At 38.1% G+C, this 23,455-nt stretch overlaps 1 protein-coding gene across 1 annotated transcript; it reads left to right on the forward strand.

Annotated features, from left to right (window-relative positions):
• Positions 1 to 242: 242 nt before the first annotated feature.
• LOC140528686 (HLA class I histocompatibility antigen, alpha chain F-like) lies at positions 243 to 19,808 on the forward strand. Its single transcript, XM_072646751.1, has 6 exons — positions 243 to 482; positions 9,297 to 9,371; positions 9,867 to 10,124; positions 16,178 to 16,444; positions 18,118 to 18,396; positions 19,215 to 19,808. Exons 1-6 carry the CDS (start codon positions 398 to 400, stop codon positions 19,442 to 19,444), a joined length of 1,194 nt encoding a protein of 397 aa, XP_072502852.1. The 5' UTR covers positions 243 to 397; the 3' UTR covers positions 19,445 to 19,808.
• Positions 19,809 to 23,455: the final 3,647 nt, after the last annotated feature.

Genomic DNA, 23,455 nt, shown 5'->3' on the forward strand with positions numbered 1-23,455 from the left:
GAATTTTATTGACATTTACAAATGCTAGCTGTGTGAACGACATTGTGCCAGTCTCCGCTTTCCCCAGTCGCTGATCTGGGCCTCCCCAACAACACCTGAAAGTGATTATACTCTAGAGTTTCTTGTGGTCACCCACAGGCTCACTCATATCTACCAATCAAGAGCAGATTCTGCCTGGTGACAGACATTCTAGAAGGCAATGATAGGAAGACAGAGTCTTAGCACACCAATCCCAGCATGGGTATGGATAAGAGATAGAGAGTCATTATGTATACAGGGACTTCATTTCATTTTGGGGAACTGCCAATGGTACAGGCTTTAGGGAATGTTCTCTTTCCTGAGGTGAGATCAAGTTGAAACCTGTTAAAGAGATGAAGAATCTGCCTACAGAATAAAAATGGAGAACCAGAGAAGGAGGAAAGGATCATTTACATCCTGGCTGCTTATGTTAGGTGTGTTTGCTTTGGAGGGAGACCAGATAGGTGAGTCTAAGGGGACAGGGTGGGAGGGTGGGCTAAGAGAAGGAGGGCCTCTCATTTTAAAGGATGTATTTGATAAGGTAGACATAGCCTCTGCGCCCTTGTATGATAGAGGAGTAAGATATAAAAACAGAGACAGACAAATGAGGACATAAATGAAAATATCTGACAGAGCTGGCAATGATTCCGAAATGACTCAGGATCCAACTTAAATACCTCTTTTTGACATGTAAGTTTCTTTGTAAGATTGAATGTCTTGAAAGAAGAGTTGTGAGAGGATATTCCAAAGCCACCCCTTCACGGAGGTGGAAGATCCCCAGGTGTTTCATACTGTATATATTTTTTGATTTTTTTCAATGTAATTATGAGTTGTGCTGATTATTCCTTCATTTTTTAAAAATATTATTTGTTATATACAATGGCTTGGAAAGGAGGAAGGATCTGGGGAAAACTATGAAGCTGATTAAAAAGACCAACAAAACCCTGTATACAAAAAGCTCTTTCTATTTCCAGTCCCCCTGTGAACTCTAATGTCTCCCCATCAATTACCTTAGGATCCACTATAATCTCTTCTAGTATGAGCTCCTTGAAGGCATGGGCTATTTGAACCTTTCTTTGTTTCCCCAGCATTTAGTGCAATGTCTAGTATAAAGTGTTTAATAAATGCTTGTGGACTGGCTGACTAATCCTAACCAAGTGGAGTTAAACAGACACATTTTTCAGAAGAATGCCAATGTCCTTGAAGGAATAGGGAGGAAGGAAGAGAGCAATCCTTGGAGAGGCTTTAAAATGAGAGCGGAGGAGAAAAAAACAAAAAGGCACATAGAAAGGATCTTTAAGGTAGTGGAGTCTAATGGGCAAAAATTTTATTGGTTGCTAAACTGGGAACTTAATTCCATACCTATATTTATAGCTATATAATCATCATCTCAATCATCATACTTATTTTTTAGTTTTGTTCAGCTTTTGTTGAATAGATCATTCATTCCTTTTTTACACTATTATGAAGTCAGGGATTGAGCAAGTTAGACCTAAAAGAAAGTGCTTCTTTGGAGCCTGGGGTAAATCAAAGAGTAAGCAGCATTTGTGTTGGGGATCCCATAAATACTAGACAGACAAAGGGAATTTCGGGTATCACATAGAAAAGGTCACCCATTCTAGCTGATGGTGTTTTAAGATTCTTAGTAGTTAAAATCAATCTCTTCTGATGGAAAAGTCAGAGTAATTCTTTACAGTTAGGGAAGAATTCACTACATTTTCATCAGTCTTTAGACTGGAGTTGAAGGTCAAGTCACCAGCCCCATAAAAAGGAGAAGTGGGAGCCAGCAAAGATTTCTTAGGAAACAGAAATAATTTGGGGTTTGCCATGTTTGCCATGGCATCCCTGGGAGAGATCACTCTTATTTTGCTAGCGTTCCTCAGCCCAGGACCAAACCCTCAGATGCTAGCTAGGGGCTCTGATGTAATTGTGACCAGAGACAATGGAGATCTATAAGTGATCTTGTGAGAAACAAAGATCATCAAGAAGGAGTCACTGTCTAAATGGGCCTGATCATTTTCTTGTGTATTCACTTCTTTATTAATCCTAGACCCCCTTGACTAATCCTTGGGCTTAGTAATATTGTTGTTCAGTCATTTCAGTCATGTCCAACTCTTTATGACTCCATTTGAGTTTTTTTTGGCAAAGATACTGGAGTGGCTTGCCATTTTCTTCTGCTCATTTTATAGAACAGGGTGAAGTGACTCTGCCCAGGGGCACAAAGCTAATAATTATCTGAGACCAGATTTGAACTCAAGCTCTCCTGACTTTGGGACCAGTGCACTAGCCACTGCTCAATCTACCTATTTCAGCCACCATGTCTACTCTGTTGCAGTAGACTAGCCCCCCACTTACCTTGACCCAGGCATAGATAGATCACTTTAGCTCTCTTCTCTTTGTTCAGGAGAAAGAATTACAGGTCATCTCCCTAGTTCTAGATACAAAGTTCCTATTCAGGCAGCGTGAGAGGACATTAACTGTATTTATCTGCCATAAGATATTTTGAACTGATATCAGCATTGAAGTTCATCAAAGCTATTCATATTTTAAAAAATTTATCGATGACATTTTGTTTTTATAATAGTAATTCCTCAGCCTACTCAAGTTTGAATGTTCTTTAGTGACAAAGAATAACCATTAAAAAAAGACAAATGGTACAAAAACCTTAGCTGACAATATAATTAATGATAATAATAGCTAACATTTATATAATGCTTACTATGTGCCAGTCACCGTGCTAAGTGCTTTAAAAATTATTATCTATTTTATGCTCACAACAATCCTAGGAGATAGAGTGTGGCAAGCGATGATGAAAAATTCTGACTGGAGGTATAGATCAAGGAATCCTTCTACAGAGAAATTATAACAAACATCAGAGAATTGATGAGATCATCAAGAGAGATAGTATAGAGTAAGAAGAGAAGAGAAGAGGAACCAGAGCAGGGCTTAAGGGGAAAACCATGGTTAGTTAGCATGACTTGGATGAAGATCCAACAAAAGCAACTGAGGAGTGGTCAGACAGGTAAGAGGAAAACCAGGAAATAAGTGCATGAAAAACTAGAGATGAGAGAGGATTTGGAAGGAAATGGTGATCAACAGTGTCAAAGAAAAGTCAAGAAGGAAGATAACTGAAAAGAGGCCACTTGGTTTGGCAATTAAGAGACCATTGGTGACTTTGGAGAGAGCAGTTTTCAATGGAATAATGAAGTTGAGAGCCAGACTATAAACAGAAGAAAATCAAGTGAGAAGAGACGAAGTGTAGTTAGCAAGTGTAGATGGTTTTCTCAAGGAGTTAGGTCAGAAGGGGAGAGAAGTTACAACAATAGCCAGCAGGGATGGTAGGATTAAGTAAGATTAATATTTTTAGATAATAGGAGAGACATAGATATGTTTTTAGGCATCAGAGAAGGAACCAGTAAATATCCCATTATATTCAAGATGGTGGCCTAGTAGAAAGTTGTCTCATACAAAAAATTTGAACTATTAGACAACATGACATTCTAAAAATTTTCCATGAAATGTGTTTGAATACCTTCAAAGATGAAAATGACAAGTGGCAAATATGGAGGTGGAAATGAACCTGGAGGTTACCAATTTACTGCCTAATTTTGGGAATCTTAGGTAATAGAGGGTAACTAAAGAACCTAGAGACAGTTCTACTCAGCTGGATCCACCTATTAATTTAACATTGGATCACAGCCCAAAGGAACTATATCATGGTGCCAGTTGCCCCAAGAGGCAGCTCCCACAATCTTCCAAGACATGTATGCAATTTAAAATATCAATTTGAAATCAACCTATTGTTGTAACCTATTAACATCATGTTGGATTCTAACACTATCATCTGATGTGTTATCAGTCTCATCTAATTTCCTATCATCTTCAAATTTCATAGAAACGTTCTCTACAATTGTATAAATCATGACAAAAATGATTAGAAGAGGGCCAAGCAGTCTTGGGATAATCTACCAAAGATGCCCCTCCACATTGATCCTGAGCAATTAATCAGAATTCTTTGAATTTCTCTTCAACCATATTTGAATCCATCTAAATGTCTAATAGTCATTCCTTCATTTCATCTACAGAGATATCATGGAAGGTTTGTTAAATACCTTGCTGAATTCCTTGCTGAATGTCTATAACACTCTCTTTATCTATTGGCCAAAATTAAATGGATTTAATTTTCCATGGGGTATATTTGCTGCACCCATGCTGATTTGTAGTGATTATTACCTCCATTTCTATTTAGAAACTATCCCTCCAATAACATATCCTAGAATTTCTGCTACTAATTGAACTGAAGCTCTTCAGACTATAGATGGAAGGATCCATTTTCTTCCCCCTTCAGAAAATCAGAATACATACATATCCATATACACACGCATATACACACGCATATACACATACACATTATATGTGTTACCTATACACATATATCTCTCTAATTCTTCAATTCCCTGCGTATTCTGCATGATACCCAAGATTGCAGGCATCAGATCAGTGATGATTCTTGGAATTTTTTTCAATAGCCAGATATGGCAATTGAAACTCATTGGAAACAATCAAATGTCCTCTTGCCACCTCCCTCTTATCTTGGATTTTGGTGGCTTATTTGCAGTGCTTGTTCTGTAGTTTCCTATCTAAAGATCACCCTCCTTGCTAGAGAAAATGAAAGCAAAGACAAATTGGAGTTCCTTCAATTGTTTTAATCATTGAAACTATTCTGGGTTTTGTGGGATCTTTGATTTTTCTTCTCTTCCCAATAAAGTTACAAAGCCATTTTAAATTTCCATAGAGTTCCTGGATATCCTAGGATACTTAGCTCCTTCAATTCAATTTTGTCAAGAAACACATATCGAACACTGATATTTATGTGCAAGGTATTGCGCTTCTCATGATACCTGGGAAAGAGTTCATAAAGAAAATTATGGACTTATACTCATTGAAAATTTTTGGACTTTTGGCCATCCCAAAATTCTTACACAATTGAGTCACTTTTTTTTGTCATTCTAAGTGACCTGGTTTCAGTTCTGGTCTCTGTGTGTGTTTGTGTTGTATGAACTCATACCTGGGTTTCATGTAAATGAGGTAATAAGTTTCCTCTGGCTTTTAGTCAGTGCGTCACTGCTACTTGAAAGAAATCATTTGGGTTTGTGTTGTAAATATTTTCATTTTTAAAGTGTCCTAGAGTGGTACAAATTCTGGCTCTGGAGTCAAAGACCCAAGTTCAAATCTTGCCACTCATGCTCAACCTGTATGATCATGGGCAGCACAGGAGAGTAAAGAAGAGAGGCTGAATAGGTAAAAGAGAGCAACTTCAAGAAAGCTGAAAGAGGAGAGATTATCCAGTAAAGAAAGATGATCAAAGGTGTCAGATGATGCAGAGAGCTGAAGAAGAATGAGAAATGAGAAGAAAACGTTATATTAAGCAACTAAGAAATTTTTGGTAACTTCATGAGAACAATTTCACTGCAATAATGAGGTCAGAAGATAGATTGCAGAGGTCTAAAAAAATTGGGAGAGAAAATGGAGAACCTAAATTTCTCATGAAATTTAACTATGAAAGAAAAAGAGGTATAAAATGATAGTTAGTAAGAATGAATGGATTGAATATATTACCCTTCACCTGAAATAAAAAAGGCAGGGGTAGCATTCACAATCAGACAAAGGAAAAGCCAAAATATGCCAAATGAAAAGACAGAATCAGGGAAACAAAAAAAGTTACTAAAAGTTATCATAGACAGTGAAGTAATATTAAAACAATTAAGGGCAAATTGATAAAGGCATCATTTCTCAAATATGTAGGAAGTTGAGCTAAATTTTAAATTCAACGTATTTTCCCCAATTACATTAAAACAATTTTTAAACATTTTAAAAAAATTTTGAGTTCCAGATTGTATCCGTCCCTTCTTTACTTCTTTCCTCCCTGAAGCACCAGATATATGCAAACATGTAAAACATTTCCAAATGATTAATTTTGTACAAGAAGGACTATTAAATTTATGAAAATAAAAGCCATTCCTCAATACATAAATGGCCAAAGGATATGAACAGGCAGTTTTTAGGAAAAGAAACCAAAACTGTCTGTAGTCATATGAAAAAAAATGCTCCAAATCACTATTGGTTAGAGAAACACAAAATGACTCTGAGTTACCACTTTACACCTGTCATAAATGGCAAATGCTGGAAGAGACATGGGTAAATAGGTCTAATAAACTATTGGTGGAGTTGTGAGCTGACTCAGTCATTTTGTAGAACAATTTGGAACTATGCCTAAAGGGCTATAAAACTTTCCATGCCTTTTGACCTAGCAATACCACCACTAGGTCTGTATCCCAAAGAGATCAAAGAAAAAAGAAAGAGAGTGATGTGTACAAAAATATTAATAGCAGTTATTTTTGTGCTGGCAAAGAATTAGAAATTGAGGAGAGACTTATTAGTTGGGGAATGGCTGAACAAGCTGTGGCATTTGATTGTAATGGAGTACTATTGTGCTACAAAAGAAAATGACAGGGGTGGTGGTTTCAGAAAATAAGCAACATAGCAAGACTTACATGGACTGATGGAAAGTGAAGTGAGAAGAATCAGAAAATCTTTGTGTGCTGTAATGACAACGTTGCCATGATGATCACCTGTGAAAGATGCTGATAAATACAATGAACCAAGACAATTTCAAAGGTTTCATGATGAAAAATGCTATCCACTTCCAGAAAGAGAACTGATAAACTGTGAGTGTAAATTGAAGTATAATTTTTTCTTTTTCTTTCTTTTTTCCTTCTTTCTTTCCTTCTTTCTTTCTTTCCTTCTTTCCTTCCTTCCTTCCTTCCTTCCTTCCTTCCTTCCTTCCTTCCTTCTTTCTTTTTCTTTCTTTCTTTCTTTCTTTCTTTCTTTCTTTCTTTCTTTCTTTCTTTCTTTCTTTCTTTCTTTCTTTCTTTCTTTCTTTCTTTCTTTCTTTCTTCCCTTCCTTCCTTCCTTCCTTCCTTCCTTCCTTCCTTCCTTCCTTCCTTCCTTTCTTCCTTTCTTTCTTTCTCTTGTTTTTTAAAAATATGGAAAAAATGTTTTACATGATTTCACATCCATTATTTGTATATACTTTTTGTCTTCTCAGTGGGATGAGGGAAAGGTGGGAGGGATGGAAAGAATTTGGAACTCAAAATTTAAAAAGAAAAGATGTTAAATTAAATAATGAACTTAAAAATAAAAAAACAATGAATCAATCAAGTGAGGATTTTTTTTAATGGACAGGGGAAATATAGATGTATTAGTAGGCAGCAGAGAAGGAATCAGTAGATAAGGAATGACAAGATTAGAGAGAAAGTAGCGATGATCATTAGGACAATCTTCTGGAGAAGAGATGAAGAGGTGAAATTAAGGGTACATGTAGAACTGTTGACCTTGACAAGCTCTTTGAAGGGATACCTCTTTCTCCTAGTCAGGACTGAAAGATAGTGATAATGGGGAAAGACATCTGAGGTTGGTGTGAGATAAGATGAGGGAAAAGAGTGCTCAAATTCATTATTTTTAGTCAAGTTCATGGTAAGGTCCCCATCTGAATGGAAGGGGAAGAGTTCTCATGGGAAGCTTGAGGAGAGATCCATTTGGAACAACTGGTGTAGAGGTTGGGATGGCAAATCAATTATGGATGAGTAGCAGGATTGATTTGCTAATGTAAGGACCTAGGCAAGATCAGGTAACAAATTTATAGTGGATACAATGAGTGTAGCTTTGTTATTTTAGAAGCATGTGACTAGAAATAATGAAAGTAGATGGTGAGAGTAAACCAAAGTTGGGCTGCAACAAGGTGTGATAGGTGATAGAATGAGAGGGAAGAAAATTCTAGGTTAAAAGATAGCATGACATTGAACTAGTTCATCAAAGGGTCAAGATAGGGCAGGGAGGAAAGTATGATCAGTGTATGGATGTACTGCATCCCAGGAAAGTATATTCAGTCAATACTGATGGCCTTCAAAAGAACTGAGAAATAAAGAGAATGGAGTTCATAGTGAGGAAAAAGAAATTTAGTGACTGTAAATGGAATGAGAAAAGATTATGGAACTTCCAAATTCATGACAAGATCAAGACTAGGTCCACCTCTGTATGAAATTTAGTTGGATTGAAGAAGTAGGCCATGGAAGCTGAGTGGATTAAGGAAGTGAGAAGTCAGGCAGTTTGAGGAAGCTAGCATATGGGGGCTTGGATGGAATCAGTAAGCTCCACTTTGCATATGCCCTGCTCAACCCCTGGTTACAATAGAATCTACACTTGGAAGTAGTTTCAACAATCATATAGGAGCATAGAATTTGGTTTGGAGAACCCTACAGATCCCTTTAGACTCATTTTACATATGAAGAAACCAAGGTCTTGAAAAAGTGATTTTCTTCAGGATAACATATAGGAGATGAAAGAACCAGATGGCTGATTTCTCAGACTTTAAATCCCTCTTTATTTAATGACTTCTTGATAAAACCCATAATTATGCATCCTTTGGAGATCATGAAAAACAACACAGCTGGCATGTATAAAAGCAATCACACTGGCATACCCAGAATGGCTGCTAGCACAGTTCTTTCATCTCAGGTTCTTAGATCTGCTTTGCTAGGAAAGATAGCTGTTTAAGGGGTCAACAATCTTTTTTAATTACATTCACTTGTTCAGGAAAAAAGTCAACATCCTGAACTTCAGAGAAAATATAAACAGAGGAAATACAGAGAAAATATAAGCAGAGAAATAAAGACCAACAGACAGAGCTCTACTGAGGGAATCAAAGCAATGTTGCCATACACTTTATATACATCCCTGGATCTAGAGTGCCTTTACATCCGAGCAGTTGGGGAGCTCTGAACATATGGCCACTCAGAGTCTCAACCAGGGAATTACAAGACCCTTCTCATAAGTGAGCCCCCAAAGCAAAACCTCACCCTATACTTATATATATATGTATATATATATATGTATATGTATATATATATATGTGTGTGTGTACACGTATATACTCTTCTCAAAGCCAGAAGGCATCACACCCCTTGTGACTTGCTGCCTAATTAGAAATTAGCAAAAGATGTGAAAGCCTCCTCTAAGCAAGTTTCCCTTAATGGGCTCCATATAAGGCCTATTAATGGGTGGGGAAAGATCTTAAATTTCACTAAAGTTACAGCTTGTCAAAGGCTTAGAGGGCCATGTATGTTTAGATCTTAAGACAATTTAGCAAGCCAGTGACAAGCTCTTGAACTATTTGGAGAAAAAGCTAATAAGAGAAATTCCTATTGTTTTCTTTTCAGAGGGACTCAGAACCCACAGAGCACAGGAACACACCCATGTGGAAAAAAGCCTTGGAAAACAAGCAGTCCTACAAAGTATGTGAACTCATTGCACTAAGTACTCCCAGACTCCTTTCTTTTCTCACCTTAGACTGTATTACTCTGTATCTGCAGAAATTTGGTGGGAGAGTCTTATCTACACCAGTATTTCCTCTCCAACTTAAATGCACTGATTCAGTATGACCCCAGTATGGGGTCATATTCTGTATGTTGGCTACACTTCTTCCTTTATCACTCCCATAGTTCAGCTATATTCCTTTTCTTTCCACATTAATACCCCTGGAATTCATGCAGCCCAACATACTCACAAAAAGATAAGATTTGGGTTGGCAAAAATGTGTGTAGCATGAAGCACCAAGCTCTATTTAAACCAATTTATCAAAGGGAATTACATATTCAGCCTTGCCATGGGCACAGTTCTAGTGTAGGTATGAGGAAATCTCAATATCCTTCACTGTTACAGATTATCTCAAGAGACAATCACTCTGATCCCCCAGCCTTAATGCTCTCATCTTCCATCCTGTTTTGCAGCTCACCACAGGCATGAGTATCAATTCACTGCAGTGGGAAAAACTTCTCTCTTGGACTATATGGTACTTCATGTTATTGACGATGTGCATGTGTACAGCTATGACAAACAAAATAAACAATTTGTGGTCAAAGAATCCTGGATGTCTCAGGCATTAGGGAAAGACTTTATTAAGCATGAGATAAAAATGATTACAGAAAATGAAATATATTTGCAATTCGCCCTCAAGTTATTATCACAGAATGACACCAAGAGCCACAGTAAGTCAAATCAGTTGAATCCTCACTGAATTTCTCTCAATCTCTAACCTAGTCTCTCCCTTCCTTGAATAATGCTCCCATCATTATGAACCACAGCACCAAAAGATAATAGATCTAGAACTGAAATAGACTTCAGAGGTCAACTGGTCCAACTCTGTCATTTTACAGATGAGGAAACTGAAACTCAGGGAAGTTAAGTGACTTGCTCTAGGTCATACAGGTAGCAACTCAATACCTTTCAACTGAGTATGCAAAGGCTGAAATCACTGCAACTTTCTTCCCTGAAAAAAGGAATGGGAACCAAAATATGGACAAATTTCTGAATACTTGCATTTTTATCTTGTATCCTTATGGCATGAGTTCTAGAATTGTGTTTGAGTTTTGTCTGCCAAATAAATCTCTCCTTCCCATCCCTAACCCCAGCGGAAAGAGAAGTAGGATTCAATGAAGTGGATCTCTACATATTGATGAAACACACAGTGTCAGCTTTATTAGAATCATACCTCGTGCCTCATGCTTCATAAAATTTTCCCCAACAAGTGGTCATAAGGATCAACTAAAAAAGCTCGTTTGACCTCTCTATATCTCTTACACCTAATACAGAGAAAGTGCATAGTTCATGTTTGATGAATTGGATTGGACTGGACTATGAATTTTGCTTCAACCAATTCTGGATCATAGGATAACGCTGTTGTTGTCCTTTGTTCTCAAAGAGGATCCTGAGATCAGGGAGATGATGCCATAACCTGTAAGTGTATTTGATTTAGGCAGTGTGTGGTGTTTGTGTTTCTGCCACTACAGAGTTAACATTTACATAGATACAACATATAAGATGGTCTCCATCTTTGAAAAGAAATTAAAAGGATTAAAGTAACACATCTTTACTCTCTTGGTTCTCAGGCAGAAAGAAAATGATCTTTTTGTAAACGATGTTACTTAGAATGGAAAGCAATAAAAAAAAAGAAATACAGGATATCAAGGCAGCAATAAATGGCTTTAAATAGCACTAAGACACCTTGTATAGAGGCACAAAGAAATTCTTAGTTGTATCTAGAAGATGAAGCATAGAAGGATGTCAGTCAGTCAGTAAAGAAATATTTATTAGCCACTTAATATATGCCAGGCACTATGCTAGGTGCTGGAAGAATACAAAGAAAGGTAAAATTCCCATCCTCAAGGAGCTTTCATTCTATTGGGTAGAAAGCATGCAAACAACTATGTATGTACAAGATATATATCAAGTGGAAGGGAGGTAATGACAATGGGAAGGCATTGGCATTGTCTTGAAGGAGACGAGGCAAGGTGGAATTTGAGCTGAATCTTGAGGGAAGCCAGGCAAGTCAGAAGGTAGAAGTGAGAAAGGGAGCATGAAGAATCTTAAGCATGGCTTCGCTGACTTGTGAAATGAGTGCAGGAAGTGTGGCATTCTGGATATAAGGGACAACCAGTGTAAAAGGCAGAGAGTGGAGAGATGGAGTCTAGTTCAAGGAACAGTAAATACTGTCTTTTCAGGGAACAGTAAAGCTGAATTGTAAAATGTGAAGTAGAAATACAACATAAGGACATTGGAAAGATAGGAATGGCCAGGTTGTGAAGAGCTTGAAATATAAGACAGCTTGGTATTTGATCCTGAAAGTTCTAGGAAGCAATGAGAATTTATTGAGTAACTGAATGACATGATGAGTCCAATACATTAGGCCCATCACTTTGGCAGCTCAGTGGAGGGTAGACTAGAAGTAGGGAGAGATTTGAGGCAGGCTGACTAATTAATTGAGAGGCTATTGAAATAGTCCTGGTGAGAATTCATGAGGATCTGCTCCAATGTGGTGGTCATGTGAGCAGAGAGAAGGAGACATATACAAAAGATCTCAAGAAGGTCTAAATTACAAGAATCGGACAACATGCTGGATAAAAGGGGTCAATATGAGTGATGAGTTAAGGATCAATCAATCAATAAGTACAGTATTAAGTACTAACCCCTGTGCTTGGCACTGATACAAATAATGAAAAAATCCCTCGCCACAAGGAGCTTACATTCTAATGGACAATATAAGTGAATATTAAAATATATGCAGCATAAAAAATGAACAAATATAAGCATATGCAAAGAAGTTAAATACAAAGGAATTTGAGAGGCAGGGTAGTAGTGGTTGAGAGGATCAAAAAATGATTCAGAAGATGGCATGTGAGCTGCACCTTAAAGGAAGAGAGAGATTGTACAAGACCACGGTAAGAAAGGGGTACATTCCATGCTAGGGGAACAGCCAGGACAAAAGTACTAAGACAGAAAATAGAATTACATGCTTGAGGAAAACAGAAGCCAGTTTGGGTAGAAATAATAACATTAGAAAGAACCTAGAAGATACTGCTAAGGAAGTCTGAGTCCCAAAATGGAAGACCAGACATGTGTGGCAGCACAGGTGGTGTTTTATTACTATTTCCTATTGGAAGTAGGAGAACTTAGGAGAGAGAAAGTTATGTTTACTACAAAGGAAACAAATATATGACTAAAGCTGTTTTCTGAGAATATAAGATGATAGATAGTTGATAGATGGACAGACAGACACAGATGGATAGATAGATAGATATGGAAAGATAGATGGATAGATGATAGCTATCTCCTACTCATTGTAAATGGTGCCTGCTTTTAATTTTAGATAGGTGCTTTTATGATATTAAAAAAGTCCCTCTATGTCCTTTGCATGGTTTTTTTAGTGTAAATGAGTGTTGTGCTTGGTCAAAGGCTCTTTCCATATCTATAGAGATAGTCCTATGGTTTTGGGATTTTTAAAACGTTGTTAGGCTGATTTTTCCCTAATGTTGAATCAACCTTGCATCTCTAGTATAATTACAACTTGATCATAATGAACAATTTCTTGGATAAACTACCATAGTCTGTTTGACAGAACTTTATTTAAAACACTTGAATCTATAAACATGAACGATAGTTGTCTGTAGTTCTGTTTTTATCAGTTCCTGGTTTAGACATCAGGCATATATTTGTCTCATAAAAAGAGTGTGGCAGAGTGCTTTGCTTCTCAATTTTTGAGAATAACTTGTAGAATATTAGGATTAGTCATTTTTTAAAAGCTTGATAGATTGTGTTTGTAAATCCATTTAGAACAGGAATATTTTTTGGTAGCTCCTTTACACCCAATTCTATTGTATGTCTGAGAGTAGCTTCTTTTGAGGTCTGTACTGGGTCCTTTGTTCGTTTGTTTGTGTTTGGAGGGGGAGGTTGAAGGTATTCCTCTATTTCTGTTGTGTTCTCAGTTTTGTTGGCCTATACCTGCATATTTAACTTTTTTCTCTTTCTTTTGGTTTTGTTGTAATTTCAACTTGTTGGACTGTGAATCTATATATATATTTTTTCACTTTCTTTTTAATCAGGCTGTCTAAACATTTATCAAATTTTAAAGATCTTTTCAAAGAACCAGACTTTTGTTTTTCACTTCTATGATTTTTTTGTTTCCTAATTTATCTATTTCTTTTTTAACTTTCAGTATCTTTTCTTATGTGTTTATTTTAAATATTTTAAAATTAAATTTAATTAATTTAAAATTAATTTTATAATTTATATTCAATTTATTAATCCTGTCCTTTCCTGTTTTGCTTCTGAACACTTCTTTTGCTGCATTCCAGATATTTTGGTATATTATTCATCATTGTCATTTTCTTTTACATAATCACTCATACTTCTTTAATCAGTTCTTTTACCCTATCATTGTTTAAGATTTCCTTGTTGAGCATTAATTTGGTCTGTGTCTTTTTTGTGCTCCCTGAACTGATTACTATTTTTATTATAATAATACATAGAGGGCATTTCCTATTTCTGAATCTTTGTTCCTTCATACATATTGAATTTTTTGCAAAATTTTAATATGTGGTAGGGACGATAATGGTCAGAATAACCTGAGGTTTTTAAGGAAAGGAAGGATGAGAAGTGTGTGTGTGTGTGTGTGTGTGTGTGTGTGTGTGTGTGTGTGTGTTTAAGTTATATTAGAAGAAAAAAAAGAGGATAAAAGAAAGGATATGAACTTTTCTGGGGTAGATGGGTCAGTGATAACTGATGAAAAATATGCCCCTGCCTAATTCTTACTTTGCTTTTGCTTTCTCTGCAAAGGAGAAGGTCATTTATACTAGAAATGACATACCAAAAAAAAAAAAAAAATTAACAGGAAGTCAGCATACAAAATAAGGAAGGAAATAGTAAGGAAGCATTCAGATGCCCTTAATGAAGTCATGACAGCATCCCAGACAAACTGCATCTTCTGGCCCTGAAAGAGCTGTCAGATATGATTGATGAGTCTCTTTTAGCAATAGATAAAAGTCATGGAAAACGTGATAGGGACCGTAAAATTAGACAATGCTGTATATTGTCCAGATTTTAGGAAGAGAACAGAACAGAACAGGAGTCTGCAAATAATTCTTTGATTCATGGGAAAATTTCAGAATGGTTCATTAACTATTTGAAAAGCATCTATATAGCAATGCCATGATTACCAAGAAGTAGCAAGAGATGAAAAAGAACAAGACTAATTTCATTTCTTTTTTTGGCAGTATTACAGAATTAATATCTAAAGGGAATGGGGTGACTATAGATTACTCAGATTTAAGCAAAGCTTTTGACAGAGTATCTCGATTATTTCTAGGGAAAAGATGGAGAGGAATGAATTAGATGAAAACACAATTAGATGCATGCAGAACTAGATGAACAAAGAGCAGCTGTTAATATTTTCATGTCATCTTGCTAGAAGTTGTCCAATGGAATAGCTCAAGGCACTGTACTTGGCCCTGATATATTGAATATTTCAAAAAATTATTCAGACAAAGGTATAAATGATAGTCATATAATTTGAACATTATACCAACCTGAGAAGGGTCATTAACATGACGAAGACAGGAGTTAAAAGCATCTTGACAGTCTAGAACTTTGAACTAGATCTAATCTGGTGAAATTCAATCAGTCAATAAGAATTTATTAAGCACCTACTATATGCCAGACTGTGCTAAGCCCTGGGGATACAAAAAGAGGAAATTGACAGTCCCTGCCCTGAAGGATCTTAAAATATAATGGGAAAGAAGACAATCAGACAAATATATACAAACAGGCTAAATACATGCAAAATAGGGAATTATCAACATAAGGAAGATGCTAGAATTAAGAGGAATTGGGAAAGGCATCTCACAAAAGATGGAATTTTAGTTGGAACTTGAAGGAAGCCATGGAGTCCAAGAAGTAGAGATGAAAAGGAGAACACTCCAGGCACAGCTACAGAAAATGATCAAAATTGAGAGATAAGAGTCTTGTTCCTGGAGCAGCAAGGAGGACAATGCAATAGGCATAAATGTAAAGTTTTACATTTGGGTACAGGAGACTGAGTTCACAAATGTAAGATGGGGGAGGAAAAGGTTAGAAAAATGTGTGTTCTCAGAAGCATCTAAGGGTTTTAGTAGACTATCTGGTCAATATGAATCAACACTATAATGTGATGACCAAAAGAACTACTGCAATTGAATGATTCATTTAGGGAAGCTTGGTTTCCAGGACAAGGGAGGTGATTAACCCACCTTAGTCAGACCTCTTCTGGAATATTGTGGTCTGTAAATTGGATGTGTTTATCCTGGAGAAGACTCCTGGTGTGTGTGTGTGTGTGTGTGTGTGTGTGTGTGTGTGTGTGTGTGTGTGTGTGTGTAGGGGAAGGCTTGGTATTTGTGTTTTCTGTGTTCATACACTTAAAGCATTATCATATGGATTTGTTCTTTTTGGCCCATGAGCACAGAATGATGAGCAATGTTGCAAAGAGTCCCATTGTCTTGTCTGGAAAAACTGCCTAACAACAGAAGCCCTGCAAACATAGAATAAGCTACATTGAGAGGTGGTGGCTTTCCCCTCCTTTGAAGTGTTTGAAGAAGGTCAAGTGTGTCATAGTGGGTATTCCTTTCACAGATCCCTTTCAACTCTTAAGACCTGTGGTTCATACTGAGGTCCTCCAGACTCCAAGACTAATACTTACCCCACTCACCCATTGTTTCCCAATTTTCATCCACAGAGAATCATACAATACAGATCTTGGCAGTATGCGAGCTGGATAAGGACGTTGAGGTGACAAACCAAATCCATATCGCCACAGATGGGGAGGATTTCTTAGAGGTAGATGATCAAGTTGGCCACTGGGTTTTCAAAAGGCCTGTGGCAGAACAAATCAAGTCTCTAGTGGAAAGCCGTTTCTGGACAGATCTGAGGAAACAACACATGAAGCAATATTGTGTCAACATGATGAGAACACTCCTGCAGGACACAAGCATAAAACGCAATGGTGAGTTCTCATTTCTTTCATCTCCTATCAGGCATCAAAGCCACCACCCTTGTACTCCTGCACAGAAGCTGGTGTACAAAGACTCTAGGCCCAGGTCACAACCAACCAAGGATGTGCTACAGCCATTTCAAACCCGTTCATGAGAGCTGATTGTTTAAATTTTCCACATGAGTATTTATGCTTTAGAAGTCAGCAAATGCAACAAAACAGAGTTTGATTTATTGTTTGGTTGATTGCCTCTTTAAAATTTAAATTTAAAAAGACATGGGGGAAATGTTTAAAAATGTATTTTTTTCAGAGAGCCAGTTGTTATACATTTACCAGCATACCTCTGCATCCTCCTCATTAAAAAAAAAATCAGTTCCATAGAAATGTGTGGTATTGTTTTGTGACTTTGCTCAAGTGAAGAGAATATTCCTATGGTGTGGAGGTGACCCTAGCTTCACTAAGACCATTAGAGTATATTCCAAGCATTGGCAGTTCATTTCAAATTGAGAAATAACTAATTCTAGGTTTGGTACAAGCATTGAGCTAAGTGTTAGGCACAAAAATAGAAAAATGGAACAATTCCTTTTATCAAGGACCTCATGTTGTAACTGGAGGAGAGAGCACATGGAAGAGGGTGCAGTTTCAGTGGTCCTTAAGGTACTGATTCAGAGTGATTAAAAGAGCCCAAGTGACCTTAGGGTACATATGTAGGTCAGATAGCAACGTCTAGGTGTATACAGAGCTGAGTTTCAGGGCAGTGATTAAAGTTGAGTAATTTTTCATCTTACCAAATATTTATAGTTAATGACTTCCTGACTCATCCAAGTGATATGAGCAGCTGTGTCCAATCCAAGACATAGCACACAACTTCCAGCATGGAGAAGTAGTTTGAGGGTCAAGTTATATGAGGGGGAGTCAGTGTAAAAGGTGAAATGAAAAGGGGGAAGGGGACATTTGCAGCCAACTGGAGGGCAGTACTTCCACTGAGCCTTCTGGTACCATTGTTAACAAATCATCACTGTGTTCTTTAATCTCTAAGGATAGGTTTCATGGTACCAGTCTTGAATTTGTCCAACACAAAGATGATAGGATCATAAAATTTAATCTTACCACACTGTCAGAGATAGTAGTAGGCTCATCACATTTAAGACTTGGTCTCAGAATACATGATCAACAACCACCAACAATGAAAACTCCATTCATATTACTTAAAATTTCAGCAAATAAGCCCTAGTGTGTGAGAAGAAGGTAGGGAGGCAACACTCTGAGAACTTGATCCTAAGTTCTGGCTCTGGCAAGAAATCAAAATACCAACAGGTACCATTTGACCCTCCCGGATCTCTGACGTAGCAGAAGGGCTGGTATAACTTAATGAAATTCTGAGTTATTCTGTGCAGGCTTAACCAAGATGGCAAGGTTATAGTGGAGAGTTCTAACAAAAGGTGACCCACTGGGGAAGGAAGTGACAAGTCACTTCACTGTCTTTGCCAAGAAAACCTAATGGACAGTATCAAAATGCTAACGTCCATGAAGAGTCAGATATGACTAAGTGACTGAACAACAACCACTTAGAAAACTTGATATGAGGGAGAAGACTAGAAAGCAGGTAGATGAGTAGGTAAAGGAAGGGAGAGCAGATAAGAGACATGGCACATGGTTACTTCTCTCTTGAATTGTTTTCTCAGTACCACCCGAGGCGACTATGTCTCGCCGTGATCCTCTCAATGGCAATGCCACTCTCTCCTGCGTGGCCACAGGCTTCTACCCTCGCGCCATCCTGCTCCGCTGGGAGAAGAATGGGCAGCTGGGGGTCTGGGGACAAGAGAGGACCAGTGGCATTCTGCCCAATGCTGATGCTACCTTCTACCTCCAAGTCACTCTACAGCTCCCTCTGGGGGACACAGAGACAAATTATACCTGTGTAGTGGAGCACAGTGCCCTGAAGATGCGAGTTATATATTCTGGTAAGTGTTTTTCCTCAAGTTGACTGGGTTTATTCCCAAGATTCCAGAACATGGAATGCTGATGACCTTTCCACAGGGAAGGGGTTGAGACAAGTGAAAATCCTGAGACACAGAGTTTCTGGGTAATTAACAGTCATTTATTAATTAGTTTAGCAGATAGTCAATAAAATGATGGTCAGTGATCTCAGTAACCAAAAAAAAAACCCATGGAGATTGTTCAATGCTTAAACACCTTTGGAAAAGGAGGTGCCCCTGACAGGAGAAAATCTACCTTGATTGATAAATAATGAAGGGGTAGACATATTAAAGAGCAGTTAGTCCAAAAATCTTCAGCTTCTCCTGTTGATCACATTAGTTGATCAAGAGACTCAGCTGCCTCCAGCAATCTGGACAAAGGAATCCATCTCTACCAAGACAACTCTGGTTGGTTTTCTTCTTCACAAGCTGGGTCACCCTAAATTCTAATGGAGGGTTCAAGGACAGGGGCTCATTTCCTAAGGGCAAGAATTCACCTTGATTCTACTGTGTTTATAATGTCTAGTTGGGTGCGGTCTCATCCAAGATGGCAGAGCAGGTACCCAGATGATTAGGGAAATATCTTCTATCAGTAATATCTTTCAGAGATGGACTGACTGACCTGCCAGGGCTGGTCCCTGAATGAGGAAAGAGAAAGGAAAAACCTCAATCCTAATTTAATAATTGGTTACTAAATATAATAGAAAATAATTTTTCTCAGGTCTCACTAGACACAATCCCCAAGTGTCCCTCACCCATAAAAACTCCCACCTTCATTCACTTATAACTTTTACCTCCTGCAGTCCCTGTGAAGCCTTTCCCTACAGAGAAGCCATGGTTCAAGGTCCTGGGCATCCTAGTAGCTTTCATCCTAGTGCTGAGCTATGCTGTGGCCTTCACTATGTGGATGAAGAAGAAGACAGGTGTGTATGTGTGCAGAGAGGAGGAAAAAAAATCAACTGCTCAAGTACAGAGAGGGAAAGGGACAGAGAAGGAGATCACAATGAATGGGGACATGACACTGCCCCAGTGACCTCGCAGGGTTCTTAAGAAGAAAGGCCCTCTCTAAGTAGAACCATGGGTTCTCCAAGGGACATTGGAGGCCTGCTAGTCCACTTGGTACAGCTTTCCTGAAAAATGTCCATCTAGCTTCAGTTTAAAGACTTCCATTGCCAAGGAACTCTCCTTGCCTCCACAAACAATTTTTTTTAAGTTTATTGATATGTGTTGTTTTTATATTTCAGATATTTACATGACTGTCACTTCATGAAAGATCTCTTGTAAAAAGTGAAATAGTTAAAGTAAAATTAATACTACAATAATCCCATCTGAAAATACATGCAATATTTCCCTTCTGTAGTAAAATCCTCTCTATTAAAAAAACCCAAACAGAAATCTATGTTCTTTTCCTCCAATCCACTTTCACCCACATTGAAAAGAAAGAAAAAGAAATTTCTTCTAACAAATGCAAAGAATCATTCAAAACAAATCTCTCAGTGTTTGTATACAAAATATATATGGCTTATTCTTCAGCCATAAGTCTGTCACCTCTCTGTATCGGACATCGTGTTTCATCATTGGTCTTCTGGAATTGTTTGTTTGTGTGGTATTATTGTTAATGCATCCATCGTTCTGGGTCTGCTCATTTCTTTCTCCATTGGTGTATAAAAAATGCTCAAAACTGTTCATTCTTATAATATTGGTGTTATGAGATAAGTTATTCTGTTTTTGCTCACTTCATTCTGCATCAATTCCTGAATACATTGGTGTATATTAACTTTGTTTTTAAGTTACACATTTATACATCCTTATGCTTTCCTTCATTAGAATATGAGCCTTGTGAGGAGACCCAAGCTTCTCCTTCATGACTATATCCCCAGGTCCTATTGCAATACCTGGCAATAAAAATTATCTAATTTATCAGTGTTCAGGGTACCCAGGGACCCAGATGAGGGCTGACAAGAACAGAGAAGGCAAATGGAGAGTATATGATAGAATTACACCTGCCTCTTCCTGGAAGCAGTGCCACCCAAGATTCCATTAGCACACATAATGAGTTTGGAGTCTACTTACTCCACCTCTCCTGAGAATCTCTCCCAGGGCAACTACTATATATCTATATCACCCCTTCCCCCACCATGTTAGACTTATGAAGATGGTCTTTCATATCCAAGTACAAGATTCTCCATTTATCCCTATTATATTTCATCTTATTCGATTTAACCTAATGCTCTAGGCTGCTGAGGTCTTTTTGGTTCTTAGCTCTGTCATCTGGAGTATTAACTCTTTCTCCCAGGAATGTACGAAGTGAAGATCTGAAGAGTATTTATCCAAATCATTGATTTTAGTTAAATCATAAATAATTAAATGGTTATTTCTTGTTGTGAGGGTCAGAAGAGATCAAAGGTAGAAAGTCCTTTTGGAAGATTGTGATGACAGCTGCATGTTGGCTGTTACTCCAACCTGCTCTTCTTCAGACAAGACGCTCCATCTCCTGGGCATTTTCTCTAGCTGTTTCCCATGCCTGGAAGATTGTCCCTCTGCATCTCCACCTCCCACTTTCTACAAGAAGCCATTTTCAATTTACTGCCTTTCCACTATTGATCCTTTTCCGTTTTTATTTTATATGTCTTGTTTGTGCAGTTTTTATCTGTTGTCCTCAACACCCTCCTCCCCTCCCAATAGACTCTGAGCTCCTTGAAAGCAGGTACCATGCTTTTGCCTTTCTTTGTATCCCCAGACACTTAGCACAGTGTTTGGATTGTAGCAGATGCTTAATAAACGTTTACTGACTAGTTGGCAGGCATGTCACCAATGGCTTTCTCTAACTCAGTGAAAAAGCATGCACTGCATCATTGTATAGATCAAAGATTTAGAGCTAGAAGGAGCCTGAAAAATCGTCAAGTCCAACCTTTTCATTTTTCAGGTGAGGAAACGTTGAGACCCATAGAGCTTAAGTCATTGGTTAAGATACTATAGTCAGTGTTTGAGTTTGAACCCGGGTCATCCTGACTGCAAGTCCAGGTGAAGACAGAACCTCAGAGAACTCCCATATACAAATGAGGAGCAGTTCCCATCATTGTGGAACTTCAGATCTCAGGAGAGACACAATTTTGCATTCTAATTGGGGAGATACATGATGGACCTGGAGGAACCCCCAAGTTGAGATGAGATATACTTCTGCCTGAAGATAAGAATTGAAGTAACATTGCCTTCAGATGTTCTCCCCCACATTACACCTTGGCCCTCTAAATTTCTCTCTCTTTGTCTTTCAGGTCAGAGAACACATGAGGATACTATAGTGGACAATGAGGGGTCCCAGTACAGAGGTTTGGAGGAAGGCAGGGGAAGGAGGGAAACTATCAGTTGTGGAAAACTCTTGGGAGGGTCTACATGGGTTTATGTAAATTCTAGTAGCCTAATCTCACTTCCAATCTTTAATCAGCATGTCTCCCAAGGGAAAGTAGAACTCAGATATGGAGTTTGCCCCAAGGCAAGGAGGTAGCAGTGGACAGGATGATGGGACTGGAGTCAGGAAGACCTGAGTTCAAATCCTCCCTCAGACACTAACTGAGTGACCTTAGGCAAGTCACTTAATACCTGTTTTCCAGTTGCCTCAACTATAAAATAGGGATAACAATATCACCTACCTTCCAGGATTATTGTGACACTTCAATGAGATATTTGTAAAGGGCTTATCACAGTGCCTGGCACATGTTGCTGTTGAGTTGTTCAGCTGTGTCCAACTCTATGTGGCCCCACATACTTTGTCAATGGGTTGTTTTTTTTTTGACAAAGATACTGGAGTGGTTTGTGATTCCCTTCTCCACTGTGTCCCCATTTTACAGATGAAGTAAGTGGTAGTTAAGTGACTTGTCCAGGGTCTCACAGCTATTAAGTGTCTGAAGTGAGATTTGTATTTAGATCTTCCTGAATTCAGGCCTGGTGCTCTGTCCATTACACCACCTAGCTACTTGCCTGGCACTTAGTGGGTGTTATATAGATATTAACTATCATTATTAATATTAATATCATCATTATCATTACTTGTAACCTTTCTCTGGATGGAGGTTCTGAGGAGAACTCTTTATGTGTCCATAGAACAAAGAAAAAACTTTTTTTTTTTTTAGATACTCAGCTGGACACTCAGGCATGTTGAAATGTTTGACTGTGCTGCTTTCAGAGACCCAAAGTTGTCAGTGGATTTGCTGTTTACCTGTTCCATCTAAACAAGAGAGTCTCTTTGCCTCGAAATAAGAGATGCCCTAGTCATCAACTAGACTGCCTTACCACCTTCCAGAGCAGATGGTCAACTCAGAGGCAATCCCTGCTTTTTTCCCTTCCTGGATGACTTTCCCTGCCTTAGACACTCATCCAAATGTATGGAGAAAGTATAGTTTAGTGGAAAGAGAACAGAGCTCCAAGTCAAGGCACCTGGATCTTAATCCTAGGATTATTCATTTGACCATGTACAACTCCCTGGCCCTTTCCTAACCTCAATTTCCTCACTTATGAAATGGTGAAAAGAACATGGTGACCCTAATTAGGTGACCCTAAAAGAACATGTTTCTGATGAGGACAATATTTCACAAACCCTAGACCACAACATAAATGTGATTTATGATTATATGTATAGAGCCAGCTTGGTGTAGTGAATAGAGAGCTGAGCTCAATGCCCAGAAGACCTGGATTCAAGTTTCACCTCTGAAACAAAAAGGTTGTGTGATCCTGAGCAAATCACTTTCCCTCTTGGTGATCTGGCAATACTCTAAGACTGTGTTTCGGTGAATTAGAATAAACAATATCGTGAAGAGAAAGTGCCAACCTGCATTGATAGGAACAGTTTACTTATGTAGGAGGCCCCTCCCATCACAGGACAGTATCCATCCCTATCCCTACTGAGGCTCTGCTCAAGGTCACCTACTCCCGGACCCTTTAATCATATTATTATCATAATCTTTTAACTCTCCAATGGATGTATGATGTAAGTGTGTATGCTCACTCCAATGGTGCAGGTCACATCCCAGCTACACACACTTCTGCT

This window comes from Notamacropus eugenii, chromosome 1 (assembly GCF_028372415.1).
Source record: "Notamacropus eugenii isolate mMacEug1 chromosome 1, mMacEug1.pri_v2, whole genome shotgun sequence".
NCBI lineage: Eukaryota > Metazoa > Chordata > Mammalia > Diprotodontia > Macropodidae > Notamacropus > Notamacropus eugenii.

Bases quoted from the DNA above. Each gene is read 5' to 3' on its own strand.
- LOC140528686 (XM_072646751.1), top strand. From the start codon at position 398: ATGGAGAACCAGAGAAGGAGGAAAGGATCATTTACATCCTGGCTGCTT. The intron at 9,372-9,866 runs GTATGTGAACTC...CCTGTTTTGCAG, and splicing joins AAAACAAGCAGTCCTACAAA to CTCACCACAGGCATGAGTAT. The intron at 10,125-16,177 runs GTAAGTCAAATC...TTTCATCCACAG, and splicing joins GAATGACACCAAGAGCCACA to AGAATCATACAATACAGATC.